General features: G+C 42.6%; 1 protein-coding gene across 1 annotated transcript in view; it reads left to right on the plus strand.

The window, feature by feature from the left end:
- Positions 1-14,280, plus strand: part of USP9X (ubiquitin specific peptidase 9 X-linked) — a 377,318-nt gene that overhangs the window by 228,630 nt on the left and 134,408 nt on the right. The window contains exons 21-25 of the mRNA XM_030202341.1: positions 4,135-4,255; positions 5,292-5,422; positions 12,569-12,850; positions 13,108-13,233; positions 13,751-13,876. Of these exons, the coding sequence (XP_030058201.1) occupies positions 4,135-4,255; positions 5,292-5,422; positions 12,569-12,850; positions 13,108-13,233; positions 13,751-13,876 (786 nt within the window). The remainder of the gene's footprint in view (positions 1-4,134; positions 4,256-5,291; positions 5,423-12,568; positions 12,851-13,107; positions 13,234-13,750; positions 13,877-14,280) is intronic.

Consider the following 14,280-nt stretch of genomic DNA (forward strand, 5'->3'; position numbering starts at 1 on the left):
GGGCCCTGAACAAATATCTCGTAAAAGAAAAGTTCAGGATGCTTTCCCTGGGCACCCTTCTCCCCATGATTCAGCAAAACGATTGGCTATGCTCTCTGGACTTGAAGGATGCCTACACACACATCCCGATACTGCCAGCTCACAGACAGTATCTACGATTTCAGCTGGGCGCACGCCACTTCCAGTACTGTGTGCTACCCTTTGGGCTCGCCTCTGCGCCCAGGGTGTTCACAAAGTGCCTAGCTGTGGTAGCAGCGGCGCTTCGCAGGCTGGGGGTGCACGTGTTCCCATATCTCGACGATTGGCTGGTGAAGAGCACATCCGAGGCAGGAGCCCTGCAGTCCATGCAGATGACTATTCGCCTCCTGGAGCTACTGGGGTTTGTGATAAATTACCCAAAGTCCCATCTTCTCCCAGTGCAGAAACTCGAATTCATCGGAGCCCTGCTGGATTCTCGGACGGCTCGCGCCTATCTCCCAGAGGCGAGGGCCAACAACTTCTTGTCCCTCGTCTCGCGGGTGCGAGCGTCCCAGCAGATCACAGCTCGGCAGATGTTGAGATTGCTGGGCCACATGGCTTCCACAGTTCATGTGACTCCCATGGCCCGCCTTCACATGAGATCTGCTCAATGGACCCTAGCCTCCCAGTGGTATCAGGCCGCCGGGGGTCTAGAGGACGTGATCCACCTGTCCACGAGTTTTCTCGAATCCCTGTATTGGTGGACGATTTGCTCCAATTTGACTCTGGGACGTCCCTTCCAAATTCCTCAGCCTCTAAAAGTGCTGACCACGGATGCGTCTCTCCTGGGATGGGGAGCTCATGTCGATGGGCTTCACACCCAAGGAAGGTGGTCCCTCCAAGAAAGCGATCTACAGATCAATCTTCTGGAGTTGCGAGCGATCTGGAACGCTCTGAAGGCTTTCAGAGATCGGCTGTCCCACCAAATTATCCAAATTCAGACAGACAATCAGGTTGCCATGTACTATGTCAACAAGCAGGGGGGCACCGGATCTCGCCCCCTGTGTCAGGAAGCCGTCAGCATGTGGCTCTGGGCTCGCCGTCAAGGCATGGTGCTCCAAGCCACATATCTGGCAGGCGTAAACAACAGTCTGGCCGACAGGTTGAGCAGGATTATGCAACCTCACGAGTGGTCGCTCAATTCCCGTGTGGTGCGACAGATCTTCCAGGCGTGGGGCACCCCCCTGGTGGATCTCTTCGCATCTCAAGTGAACCACAAGGTCCCTCAGTTCTGTTCCAGGCTTCAGGCCCACGGCAGACTGGCGTCGGATGCCTTCCTCCTGGATTGGGGGGAAGGTCTGCTGTATGCTTATCCTCCCATTCCTCTGGTGGGGAAGACTTTGTTGAAACTCAAGCAAGACCGAGGCACCATGATTCTGATTGCTCCCTTTTGGCCGCGTCAGATCTGGTTCCCTCTTCTTCTGGAGTTATCCTCCGAAGAACCGTGGAGATTGGAGTGTTTTCCGACCCTCATCACGCAGGACGAAGGGGCTCTTCTGCATCCCAGCCTCCAGTCCCTGGCTCTCACGGCCTGGATGTTGAGGGCGTAGACTTTGCCTCTTTGGGTCTGCCAGAGGGTGTCTCCCGCATCTTGCTTGCTTCCAGGAAAGACTCCACTAAGAGAAGTTACTTCTTTCATTGGAGGAGGTTTGCCGTCTGGTGTGACAGCAAGGCCCTAGATCCTCGCTCTTGTCCTACACAGACCCTGCTTGAATACCTTCTCCACTTGTCTGAGTCTGGTCTGAAGACCAACTCCGTAAGGGTTCACCTTAGTGCAATCAGTGCATACCATTACCAAGTGGAAGGTAAGCCGATCTCAGGACAGCCTTTAGTTGTTCGCTTCATGAGAGGTTTGCTTTTGTCAAAGCCCCCTGTCAAGCCTCCTACAGTGTCATGGGATCTCAATGTCGTTCTCACCCAGCTGATGAAACCTCCTTTCGAGCCACTGAATTCCTGCCATCCGAAGTACTTGACCTGGAAGGTCATTTTCTTGGTGGCAGTTACCTCGGCTCGTAGAGTCAGTGAGCTTCAGGCCCTGGTAGCCCAGGCCCCTTACACCAAATTTCATCACAACAGAGTAGTCCTCCGCACTCACCCTAAGTTTCTGCCAAAGGTTGTGTCGGAGTTCCATCTGAACCAGTCAATTGTCTTGCCAACATTCTTTCCCCGTCCTCATTCCTGCCCTGCTGAACGTCAGCTGCACACATTGGACTGCAAGAGAGCATTGGCCTTCTATCTGGAGCGGACACAGCCCCACAGACAGTCCGCCCAATTGTTTGTTTCTTTTGATCCCAACAAGAGGGGAGTGGCTGTAGGGAAACGCACCATATCCAATTGGCTAGCAGATTGCATTTCCTTCACTTACGCCCAGGCTGGGCTGGCTCTTGAGGGTCATGTCACGGCTCATAATGTTAGAGCCATGGCAGCGTCGGTAGCCCACTTGAAGTCAGCCACCATGGAGGAAATTTGCAAAGCTGCGACGTGGTCATCTGTCCACACATTCACATCTCATTACTGCCTGCAGCAGGATACCCGACGTGACAGTCGGTTCGGGCAGTCAGTTCTTCAGAACCTGTTTGGGCTTTAGGATCCAACTCCACCCCCCGAGGGCCCTGTTTGTTCTGTTCCAGGCTACACTCTCAGTTAGTTGGTAAATTTTTTAGGTCAATCTCAGTTATGTCCTCGCCGTTGCGAGGCCCAATTGACCAATGTTGTTGTTTTGAGTGAGCCTGGGGGCTAGGGATACCCCATCAGTGAGAACAAGCAGCCTGCTTGTCCTCGGAGAAAGCGAATGCTACATACCTGTAGAAGGTATTCTCCGAGGACAGCAGGCTGATTGTTCTCACAAACCCGCCCGCCTCCCCTTTGGAGTTGTGTCTTCCCTTGAAGTGTATTGTCTTGCTACATACTGGACTGGCCGGCTCGAGCCGGTTTCGGGCGGGAAGACGGCCGCGCATGCGCGGTGCGCGCGGGCGCGCGAGGGCTAGCAAAGGACTTTGCTAGTGAAGTTTCCGATTGGAGGGGCTGCCGTGGACGTCACCCATCAGTGAGAACAATCAGCCTGCTGTCCTCGGAGAATACCTTCTACAGGTATGTAGCATTCGCTTTTTATTTTAAGTGAGCCTGTTCCTTGTTTCTCTATGGAAAATGTCTATTGTAATGGGCATATGCTACTAACACCAAACCAGTATAATTGTTGAAAAAGTTTCACTTGGTCGTGTTCTAACAGTGCATCCATTTCCATTTATTGTTTGATATACCACTCTTTCCCTCGGACTAGACAACATACAATAAAAGTAGGCAGTATTGAAAAATGTCACTCAATATTTGTGATGTTTTTCTTGCCCTAGATGATTTACCTTGGATGAGCATCATTAATTATATTCTCTTTTTGAAATGCATGTGTTTAGTTTATGAGAGGGCTTAAACAGATTCCTACTTTTTCCATATCACATTCTAGTTCTAGAACTGCTTGATGACTCATTATATGGGGCAGGCAGACCATATCTTATCGACCTATGTTGAAGTAAAGTGCAGCTGTAAATCATATGTGTAGTGGGACAGAATGAGGCTTCTTCACAACATGGAGTCCTCTAACAACCTAATCTTTCCTTTATGCCTTCTAAAGTTAATTAGTTCATTTAATATTTGTCTTCTAATAGCTACCACTGCCACCACTAGCAGCATTTGAGAAGTTCACAATGATATTCCAAAATTTAACTTGAAAATAAAAATATGGACTATCCAGAACAAAGGTTTATAGGACATATGCACAGGTTTAGTAGACATGGAAGCAGTTTCCATTCTCTCTGTTCAGCAAAAAACAATAATACTTAAGCTAAGGTAAAGCAATGCTAAAATTTGCAGTGCAAAATGCTTAGAAGTTCAGTACCTTCTTACTCCTACTGAACTGCTTTACAAAGAAAAACTAGCCTTGGAATACACCGAGGCTTAGGGCTAAGTAGCTTAAGTGTACCTGATTACAGTTAGAAAAGTATTATTTTTTAAAGTGTCAATTTTTCATCTGACTTGAATTTTGAGTTACAAAAAAACCCCCCAAAACCCACTGATTCTTGTACTGGCTCGCCTTGGTAAATGTATCTTTTCTCTTTCTAGATTATGTCATTGCATCCTAGGTATATCTCTTTCCTTTGGCAAGTTGCAGATTTAGGCAGCAGCCTAAATATGCCACCACTTAGAGATGGTGCACGTATCCTTATGAAGCTTATGCCACCTGGTAAGAACTTAATTTAACCCATTTATCTGAAATTTCTGTATTGAAGGAAATTATTGGTGCATGACTTCAAATGAGAGATCAACTCAGTGTTATATTTTTCATATGTCTAGTTCAAGCTAGTGCTACGTTTGAGAAGCAGTGTTTTAGGTAGGAGAATAAGGTGGTGGAGAGGAAAACGGTAACGGAATTCAAACATACGTGGGATAAACATAAAGGAATCCTGTTCAGAAGAAATGGATCCTCGGGAGCTTAGCCGAGATTGGGTGGCAGAGCTGGTGGTTGGGAGGCAGGGATAGTGGTGGGCAGACTTGTATGGTCTGTGCCAGAGCCAGTGGTGGGAGGCGGGGCTGGTGGTTGGGAGGCGGGGATAGTGCTGGGCAGACTTATACGGTCTGTGCCAGAGCCAGTGGTGGGAGGCGGGGCTGGTGGTTGGGAGGCGGGGATAGTGCTGGGCAGACTTATGCGGTCTGTGCCCTGAAAATGACAGTTACAAATCAAGGTAAGATATACACAAAAACTAGCACATATGAGTTTGTCTTGTTGGGCAGACTGGATGGACCGTGCAGGTATTTTTCTGCTGTCATCTACTATGTATGTTACTATGTGATTAATTCCAAAGGAGCAGTCAGTAAATCTGTAGCATTATTCTTTTACGTATTTAAGTTAACATGAGTTGGAGGGGCAAAACTTGGCTTTGGCTTAGATTTTGGAGTGGTCTTAGAGCGAAAGAGAGCTCTCTAAGTCACTTTTAGTGTTTGACACAATTTCATTGAATTTTCTTGTAGAAATCAGGGACAACAGAAATGCTGGCTGTTATTCTATATATTCAAGTGGACTAACAAAGCAACCAGAATATTTGGATATTTAGTATCTTGGCTTGAGCCATGTACTTCAGTTAAAGGAATAAAATACAATAATTTACATGTGTAGAAAAAAATGAGCGTGATTGAATGGAGTGGGTAGTATTAATCTAAATGCTTGACTAGACAAATGTTGGTGTCTGTAGCAAAAGCATGACAAAATACTTTCTTTACAGATAATACCATGGTGGAAAAATTAAGAGCAATTTGCTTAGACCATGCAAAGCTTGGAGATAACAGCCTTAGTCCATCCCTTGATTCACTTTTCTTTGGCCCTTCTGCCTCACAAGTGCTGTATCTAACAGAGGTTTGTAATGGTTTCCTTTTTCATTTTATGAAGTTCTATTAAAATCTTGTTTGCATTACAGTAAGAAAAAATAAAAGAGCAACAATGTGGGTCATAGGTGAGACTTTTGTACTCAGCGAGAGGATGTCATGGTCTTCATTGCAGTTGTTTTGAGATACAGCATTGGCATCATTTCATAGAAGTCATCTGCTGCACTTCTCTGGTTATAGGAAAAAAACAGCTGCTAAATTGACAGTTGTAGTTTTGTATTAAATGGTGGTTCTTAAAAGGGTTTCAATCCTCTAGAAATTACTAAGATATGCTAAGTTCTTAGACACTTTTAGATCTTTTATAGAAAATGACTACCTGTGTTCTTAGAGGCATTTAGTTTTGAGGCAGCGAAAAATAAACTCATTTTAGTGTTGACTCCTCTGTGACTTCAAATCAATTCAGCGGGTCTTCTTAAACGAATTACATGGTAAAAATTAAATTTGTCTATCAGAATCATAAGCTGTGATCTGCATCACCTCCTTATACATAGCTACATTTTGTTGTCTAAAGAAATACAGTTCAAAATGTTTGACAGTAGGCGTTCATTTCACTGATCCATATAATACTCTACATTTTCAGTGTGAAAGTAGTAGTAGTGAAAAATCTAATATAATAATTCGCGCCTCCAACGTTCTGAAGCTGAGTCTGTGGCAGCATGGCAGTGAAGCCGTGTAGTGTTCGTAGAGTTCGTAATCGCCTCGCCCTCGAGGGAACTCTGTATAATTGCCAGCCCCTGCACCTCCCTCCCTCTCTTTCTCTCTCTGCCCTCCAAGCACGACCTGTCCGGCAGCCCCTCGCCTTCCTAAGTGCTGGCTGTATTTTAAAAATTCTTACCTTGGGGTGTGGCGTCCACAGTGAAGGCGCACGGCGCTTCAAACTGCTCGCAAGTCTCAGCTCTGCCTCTGGTCCCACCCTTCCGGAAAGGAAATGAGGGCGGGACCAGAGGCAGAGCTGAGACACATGCGAAGGCAGTGTGAAGCGCCACTCGCCTTCACTGTGGACGCCACACCCCAAGGTAAGAATTTTTAAAATACAACCAGCACTTAGGAAGGTGAGGGGCTGCTAGAGGACAGGTCGTGCTTGGAGGGCAGAGAGAGAGGGGAGGCAGAATTATTTTCCTCCTAAACAGTGAGAGACATTTCTTTACCCATTTTGCATAATTGTTTCCAAACTCTGTTGGGTTGGAAAGAATACAAATAGTTGATTTCAGCCAAGTGAACAAGAGAAATTTAGATAGTGTTAGCTAGCTTGGTCATCATTTTCACCTGTGTCTTCCTGTTTGATCTTAGTCTGGAAGCAAAGAACAGCTTTTCTGCTTTTCACTTCCCAAAGTATTTCTCAGTTCAGAATGAATTGGTCTAGAAGTAACAATTCTTAAGTGGTTACAACTTCATCAGCAAATACTTATTGAATGGGTCACTCTTAGGTCTAAAAGTTTATATGGTTTGTGTTATAGAAGAATGATTGCATGATGCTCCTTGTCATAGCAACCAACTCTCCTTCTGCAGTTAAGGATTGTCCCTGGTACTGAGCATTGAGAATATGGGCAAGAAAGCAATCTATTTTCTTTAATGCTGATAATTTAACTCTCCTCATAAATGGACTAATCATCCAAAAAGAACAGTCGTGGCAACTGTGGTGGAAGACAGGAGTCCAAAAGGTGATACAAATTTGCTAACAATGTTTATTAAAATGGAGATAATTGTACAACTGAAAAACCCAACACATACATGTTTCTGTTCATGGATGAATCAGGAGTAGCTGTGAATAAAACATAACATAAATACAAAAACAGAATGCATATAGACAGGAGATGTGTTGGCATAAAAACACTCTCAGAATTATGTGTATAGCAACATAATTTTAATGATAACAGAGAAAGAACAAAGTGATCCACAGATTCTGCCCAAGAAGGTGCTGGTTGTGGTATCTGCTGCACAGTTAAGTGACTTTCCCCATGCCTGTGTTGTTGGAGTTGCACTTAGTGTGCCATGTAGGTTATGTTGTTTGCCCCATGATTTTTAGACATCCACTATGTATATTCCACTCCTTTGTTGAATTCTAGCACTATTTCTGCTTTGCATTTTTGTGGGGAGGGCATTCCATGCATCCTTTACACTTGCTTTGAAAAAATGTTTCCTGCTATTGCTTTTGACACTATCTCTCTGTAGCTTCCTATCTTGTCCTGTAGTTCTAGTGCTATTTCTGTTTTTAATAATTCCTTCAAATATTTAAAGGTCTGTATCATATCCCTTCTGCTGCTCCTGTCTTCTAGAGTATACATATTAGGATCACCAGTCTCTTCTTATAAGTCATGTTGTTTGAATGTTTTTCCACACTATTTATGATGATATCTACTACTACTATTTATCATTTCTATAGCGCTACAAGGCATACGCAGCGCTGTACACCATACACAAAAAAAGACAGTCCCTGCTGAAAGAGCTTACAATCTAGATCGTTTGTATTGTTTACTGCCCAGTTCTGTGAGTCATCTTGGGTGGGTATTGCAAGTTCTAATAAACTATAATGGAGATCTCTTATCATTTGGATTGCTTTCAGTTAACCAGACCAGTGGATTCTGGATATTCTTATAGAAGGTTACAAGTTTGAGTTCTCCTACCCACTCATGCCTCTCTTCTTGCAGTCTCTTTGTCGAAAAGGAGCCAAGACTGTCGAGGTTCAGGCCACCGTAGATTCCTTGATGACGCTCCGGGCCATTGTTCCAGTTCCCCAGGCTGAACAGGGACAAGGCAGATACTCCATCTATTTGTCCTAAAGAAGGAAGGCACCTTTCATCCAATCTTAGATCTCAACCACTGCCTCCGTGTCCCGCTTTCACATGGAAATACTAAGAGCAGTTATAGCCTCGATTCAAGTGGGAGAATTTCTCATCGCCTTCAATCTCTAGGAGGTGTATTTGTATATACCCATATGGCTGCTGCATCAGAGGTTTCTACATTTTGTGGTGCTGGGCTGTCACTTTCAGTTCAGAGATTTGCCCTTTGGATTCGCCTAGAATGTTTGCCAAGGTTTATTTCAATGCCAGGGAATCAGAGTTCACCCGTATCTCAGTGACTGACTCATTTTTGCTTCGTCCTATTTGGACAGCATGGCAGCGATACAAGAAGGGAGAGATCTTCCTCATGGAAAGCGGGAGGTCGAAGTTGGTTCAACAGATTCATCTTCTCTTCAGTCAAGGCAGTCCCAGGGTCTGGGATTACTGGGGTAAATGATGGCGATGGAAGTGGTGCCATGGGCAAGGGCTCATATGCGGTCATTACAGGAGTCTCTCTTCAGCTGCTGGTGTTCAGAACGCAGACTTTCTCCCTTTTCTGCTGAGACTGCACATCCTAGCATTTCTTCAGACAGGCCTTCAGAAAGGGTTGTCATTGGATTCTCTAAAAGTTCAAGTTACAGCTTTGGCCTCTTTCAGGAGCTGACTACAGAAGACATCTCTTGCAGCCTTCCCGGATATGGCAGATTCTTTTGGGGAGTGGACCCCTGAAGCCTCCCTTTCATTTGCTGTGTCCACAGTACAACTTTAATTTAGTTCTTCAGGGTCTTCAAAAGCCTCCTTTTGACCTACTTGTCAAGGTTTTTGTGATTATTACCAACTGACCATTAAATGCTCCTTCAATCGATATATTGCTGAACTTAAATCGATTTACCCCTGAGGAAGGTTGATATAGCCGAAACACGGACCGTGTTGGATCCCAATAAAGGTTTTTGGAGCATCTTACCCTTGTGTGCGGTGACTTATCTCTTGATATTGGGCCCTCTCCACCCTATTCTTGTTGTGTTTGTTTGCTATGGAGAGTGTGAACCCCGCTCTGTCTTTGAGTGAAGTTATTGTACCAGAGGCGCTCATCTTTTCTGTGAAGCACCATCATCCTTAGTTGGAGATACTTGTTGGCAGTCCATATTTAATGTTTTTAGGTCATATTGACTGTTTTCAGTTCAGAATTGCAGTTTATCCTTTTGGTTAATCTGCAGGTTTCCAGTGTTTTTGCTGTTATAATGTCCAGAATTTGTGAAGCAATAGGCAAACAAGTTATTTCCACTGTACTAGAAAACAGAATCGGTATAGGTTGAATGTCATTAGGCAGGAGTATACCTTGGATCTAGGCACATACTGACTCCTATCAGTATAGATACATTTTAAAGCAGCAGTATGAAAAATTCATATTAGATAATGAATTTGTTTTTTTGACCTAACACTTTCCTCCTCCTCCTACCGTTTTGGACTCCCAGCTCAGTTTATTTATTTATTTATTTATTTATTTGTAGCATTTGTATCCCACATTTTCCCACAGATTTGCAGACTCAATGTGGGTTACATTTGCCATAATGGCGGTTGCTATTTCCAGGTAACAGAATTACAAATAGTGTTGCGTTAGGTGCATACATACATGGGACATACATGGAACATAACATATATGGAACAAATCATGGTATATATGTATATCATGTGCATACATATATGGTAAAGCAGAATACATTAAGGTATTGCATGAAGTTTCTTGAGTAATACATTGGATTGTAACATACAGGGTCAATGACTGTAGAGTGACCCTATTGGACCTAAGGTTTAATGTGCTTGATCATTAATAGAGAAGAGGTTAATCAGTCGTGTGGTAAGATTTCGGTTTTGTGTAGATTGTGTGTAGTGTTATTGTTTAGTATTTACGATGGATGTTTAAGGGATGCCTTCTTGAAAAGTTCTGTTTTCAGTAGTCTTCGGAAGATGGCTAGGTCTTGCGTTGTTTTTATGGCCTTCGGTAGTGTGTGCCATAGCTGCATGCAGATGTATGAGAAACTGGTCGCGTATGTGGATTTATATTTTATCCCTTTACGGTTAGGATAATGTACATTGAGGACTGTGCGTGATGATCTTTTTGCGTTCCTAGTAGGCAAGTCTATAAGGTCTGCCATATATGTCGGGGCTTCCCCGTAAATGATTTTATGGACCAGGGTGCACACTTTGAACGCAATTCGTTCTTTTAAGGGGAGCCAGTGTAGTTTCTCTCTTAGGGGTTTGGCGCTTTCGTATTTCGCTTTCCCAAATATGTCTGGCTGCTGTGTTTTGAGCGGTTTGAAGCTTCTTAATGATTTGTTCTTTGCATCCGGCATAAATAGCATTGCAGTAATCTAGATGACTTAGCACCATTGATTGTACTAAGCTACGGAATACTTCCCTTGGGAAGAAAGGTTTGATTCTTTTAAGTTTCCACATTGAGTAGAACATTTTCTTTGCTGTATTTTTCGCATGATCTTCAAGTGTGAGATTTCGGTCAATTGTGACTCCCAGAATTTTCAGAATGTCTGAGGTCGGAAGAGTGTAATCTGGGGTATTTATGGTATTGGGTTTGTTTGCGTTGTATTGTGATGACAGGATGAGACATTGTGTTTTTTTCTGCATTTAGCTTTAGTTGGAATGCGTCCGCCCATGAGTTCATTGGAGGCTTTGTGTGATTTCATTTGTGATTTCGGTTATGTCTTGTTTGAACGGGATGTAGATCGTGACATCGTCTGCATAGATGTATGGGTTGAGTCCTTGGTTGGATAGCGATTTGGCTAAAGGTGTCATCATTAAGTTAAAAAGGGTTGGTGAGAGCGGTGATCCTTGTGGTACTCCGCATTCAGGTTTCCATGGTGTTGACGTTTTTGAGTTAGAAATCACTTGATAAGTTCTTGTTATTAGGAAGCCTTTAAACCATCTTAGTACGTTTCCTCCAATCCCGAAGTAGTCTAGAATGTTCGAGAGTATTTGGTGGTTGACCACGTCAAACGCGCTGGACATGTCGAATTGTAGGAGTAGCACATTGTTTCCAGTTGCAATTAATTGTTTAAATTTGGATATGAGGGTGGTTAGCACTGTTTCAGTGCTATGGTTGGATCGAAATCCTGACTGTGATTCATGTAGTATTGAGAATTTGTTTAGGTAATTGTTGAGTTGTTTGGTTGCCATACTTTCCCTGAGAGTTGGAACCAGGGCTTGGAATCTGATGCCACGAGTTTCCATTCAAAACTTGCCATAGATTTTTTTTTTCTTCCTTTGTATACCCATTTTCAAATTTGTTTAGTTTAGTCAGTCTTCTGGAAGTCTATAGTCATGACCCTTAATTCTAGACAGTAGATGTCGCCATAGTACAGAGGTTCTCAACCCAGTCATTGGGACACACCTAGCCAGTCATGTTTTCAGGAAACCTGCAATACTTATACATGAGATAAATTTGCATGCACTACCTTCATTGTATGCAAGTCTCTCATGTATATTCATTGTGAAAATCCTGAAAACCTGCTGGCTGGGTGTGTTTTGAGGACTGGGTTGAGAATCACTGCCATGGTATGATGATTGACTCCTTGCTGCAGGCACTGTCGAGTGCTGCCTCTGCAGCATCCCTGGTCAAATCAGGGAGCAGAAGACAAGAACCAAATATTAAACCTAGCTCTGCCACTGAGTTTGACACACATTTGTGTTACTTCTAAATTAAGCTTCTCCTTTCTCATTCTAATTATTTACGTTCTGAGGTGATTTTATTATTAAAGATCTTCTCATATTTATAAATCTGGATATATAGCTGTGCTGCTCCTCATACTGCCCCCCCTTCAAGATTTGTTTTGGTATATGGGGAGCTAAAAAAAAAAAACACAGCTGAACTTCATAAAGTGTATCTGGGAGTATGACAGTAATAGGCAATTCATTCACTTTTCTATTTCCTAAAAAATAAATGTAGGAGTATTGTAGGACAAAGTACATTTTGGAATAAGACTTTTTTTTTTTAAAAGGGGAATAGGGAAGGGAAAGGGGATGGGATTTGATATACTGCCCTTCTGTTACAGTCAAAGCAGTTTACATATTATGTACAGGTACTTATTTTGTACATGGACAATGGAGGTTAAGTGACTTGCACAGATTCGCAAGGAGCTGCAGAGGGAATTGAACCCAGTTTCCCTGGTTCTCAGGCTGCTGTACTAACCATTAGGCCACTCCTCCAGAGCAAGAAAAGTTATTGAGCAGAATAAATTGCAGTCGTATTTTGGACACTTACTAGAATTGCTGTGCAAATCTGTTAGAACTTCTTTGTTAAATTACATTTTATTTTTATACAGGTTGTCTATGCCTTGTTAATGCCTGCCAATGCACCTCTGGGAGAGGATGCTAGTGATTTTCAATACAACTTCTTGAAGAGTGGTGGGCTGCCTCTTGTACTGAGTATGCTTACAAGGAATAATTTCCTGCCAAATTCTGATATGGAGACACGGCGGGGTGCTTACCTTAATGCTCTGAAAATAGCCAAATTGCTCCTGACAGCAATTGGCTTTGGCCATGTCCGAGCTGTGGCGGAAGCTTGTCAGCCAGTTGTTGAAGGCACAACGAGCCCCATGTCGCCGGTAACTCATTTTCACTAAAACAATGTTCTTTGAATATTGGTAATTTAAAAATATTGTTGATGCAAGTTCAGCCTATCATTTTAGGAAAACATGAAAGTACTATTTCACTCTATTTTTTTAAAGTATTTTTCTGATTTATTTATGCCTACAATGAAAATGTATTTTGTTACTTTAGCAAATGTCTATAATGCTATTTCGTTTGAGCTTTTGGCTTTATAAATTTCTTTCATTTAATTAATGAAAATCATAAATTCCAGATAAATCAGGCTACACATGACCAGGCCGTAGTGCTACAGAGTGCCCTACAGAACATTCCCAATCCAACATCTGAATGTATGTTAAGAAATGTTGCAATTCGTCTAGCTCAGCAAATATCTGATGAGGTTAGTAGTATCTGTATAGGATTTCAATAGCCAGTATTTCTGTTTTCTTTGATTATAAGATTGTCTATGTATTTGTAAAGGGAACATAATCCTTCTGAAGGAGCGAATGCTCTTTGTTCGTTAATGCCATATTTGGAGAAGGTACATGGTATACTTGATCCAATTTTTATTTCTTAGTGTTCAAAAATGATATAACAAAATACATGCTAATAAGATACTAATATGTATTACACACATTGTGGTTCTTTTCCACATATGTCCAACCTTATAGAATTGCGAGACTTAAAAAGTTATTAAATTATTTCTATTATGCAGTATTTCTTGCCCTCTGTATCATTGAAATACAGCCCAGTCAGAATCCTATTTCTCTCTGTTATAATTTCCTGAGAAATACTATATCTAAAATGTAGTGATGTGGGAAAGTAGTATTGGTTGTATAAGTAAAGACAAAGAAGTTTAATGTTTTGGGGCAGTTGATAGTTAATACTAGTGTGCTTGGTTTTCCAATTGTTTTTAGGCCTCTAAATACATCCCTGATGTTTGTGTGATCAGAGCGATACAAAAAATGATTTGGGCATCGGGATGTGGATCAGTGCAACTGATATTCAGCTCAAATGAAGAGATAAGTAAAATATATGAAAAGGTAAGACTTCTTTGTCTTCATTTCCTTATCCTAAACTGGTTGAAGTTTTCATACACACAGCTTAGAATGCATGCTTTAGCTTTGAACTTCAGCCAAACTTCAACCTTGCAGCCTGTGACTAGTCTCCAGTTTCATAACTTGTTGTGGATCTTAAGCTAGTTAATATGAAAATGTTAGGCTTTATTGATGTGTGCAGTGTCTTTCCTGGTATATTGGGAGGCATTAAAAGTATCATCTTTGGTTGTACTGACTTGAAGAATAATTACAGGCTATTCCTTTTGGTCTTGGAGGCCATGGTGTTCAATACTGCTGACACCATTGTATAATGGCAAGATCTGTTATGAAAAGCTGACATAAAAATGAAGATGCCATTAAGTGTGGGACTGAGATCAAGAAGGCACTTT

The sequence above is a fragment of the Microcaecilia unicolor genome, chromosome 4 (assembly GCF_901765095.1).
Source record: "Microcaecilia unicolor chromosome 4, aMicUni1.1, whole genome shotgun sequence".
In the NCBI taxonomy this organism is placed as follows: domain Eukaryota; kingdom Metazoa; phylum Chordata; class Amphibia; order Gymnophiona; family Siphonopidae; genus Microcaecilia; species Microcaecilia unicolor.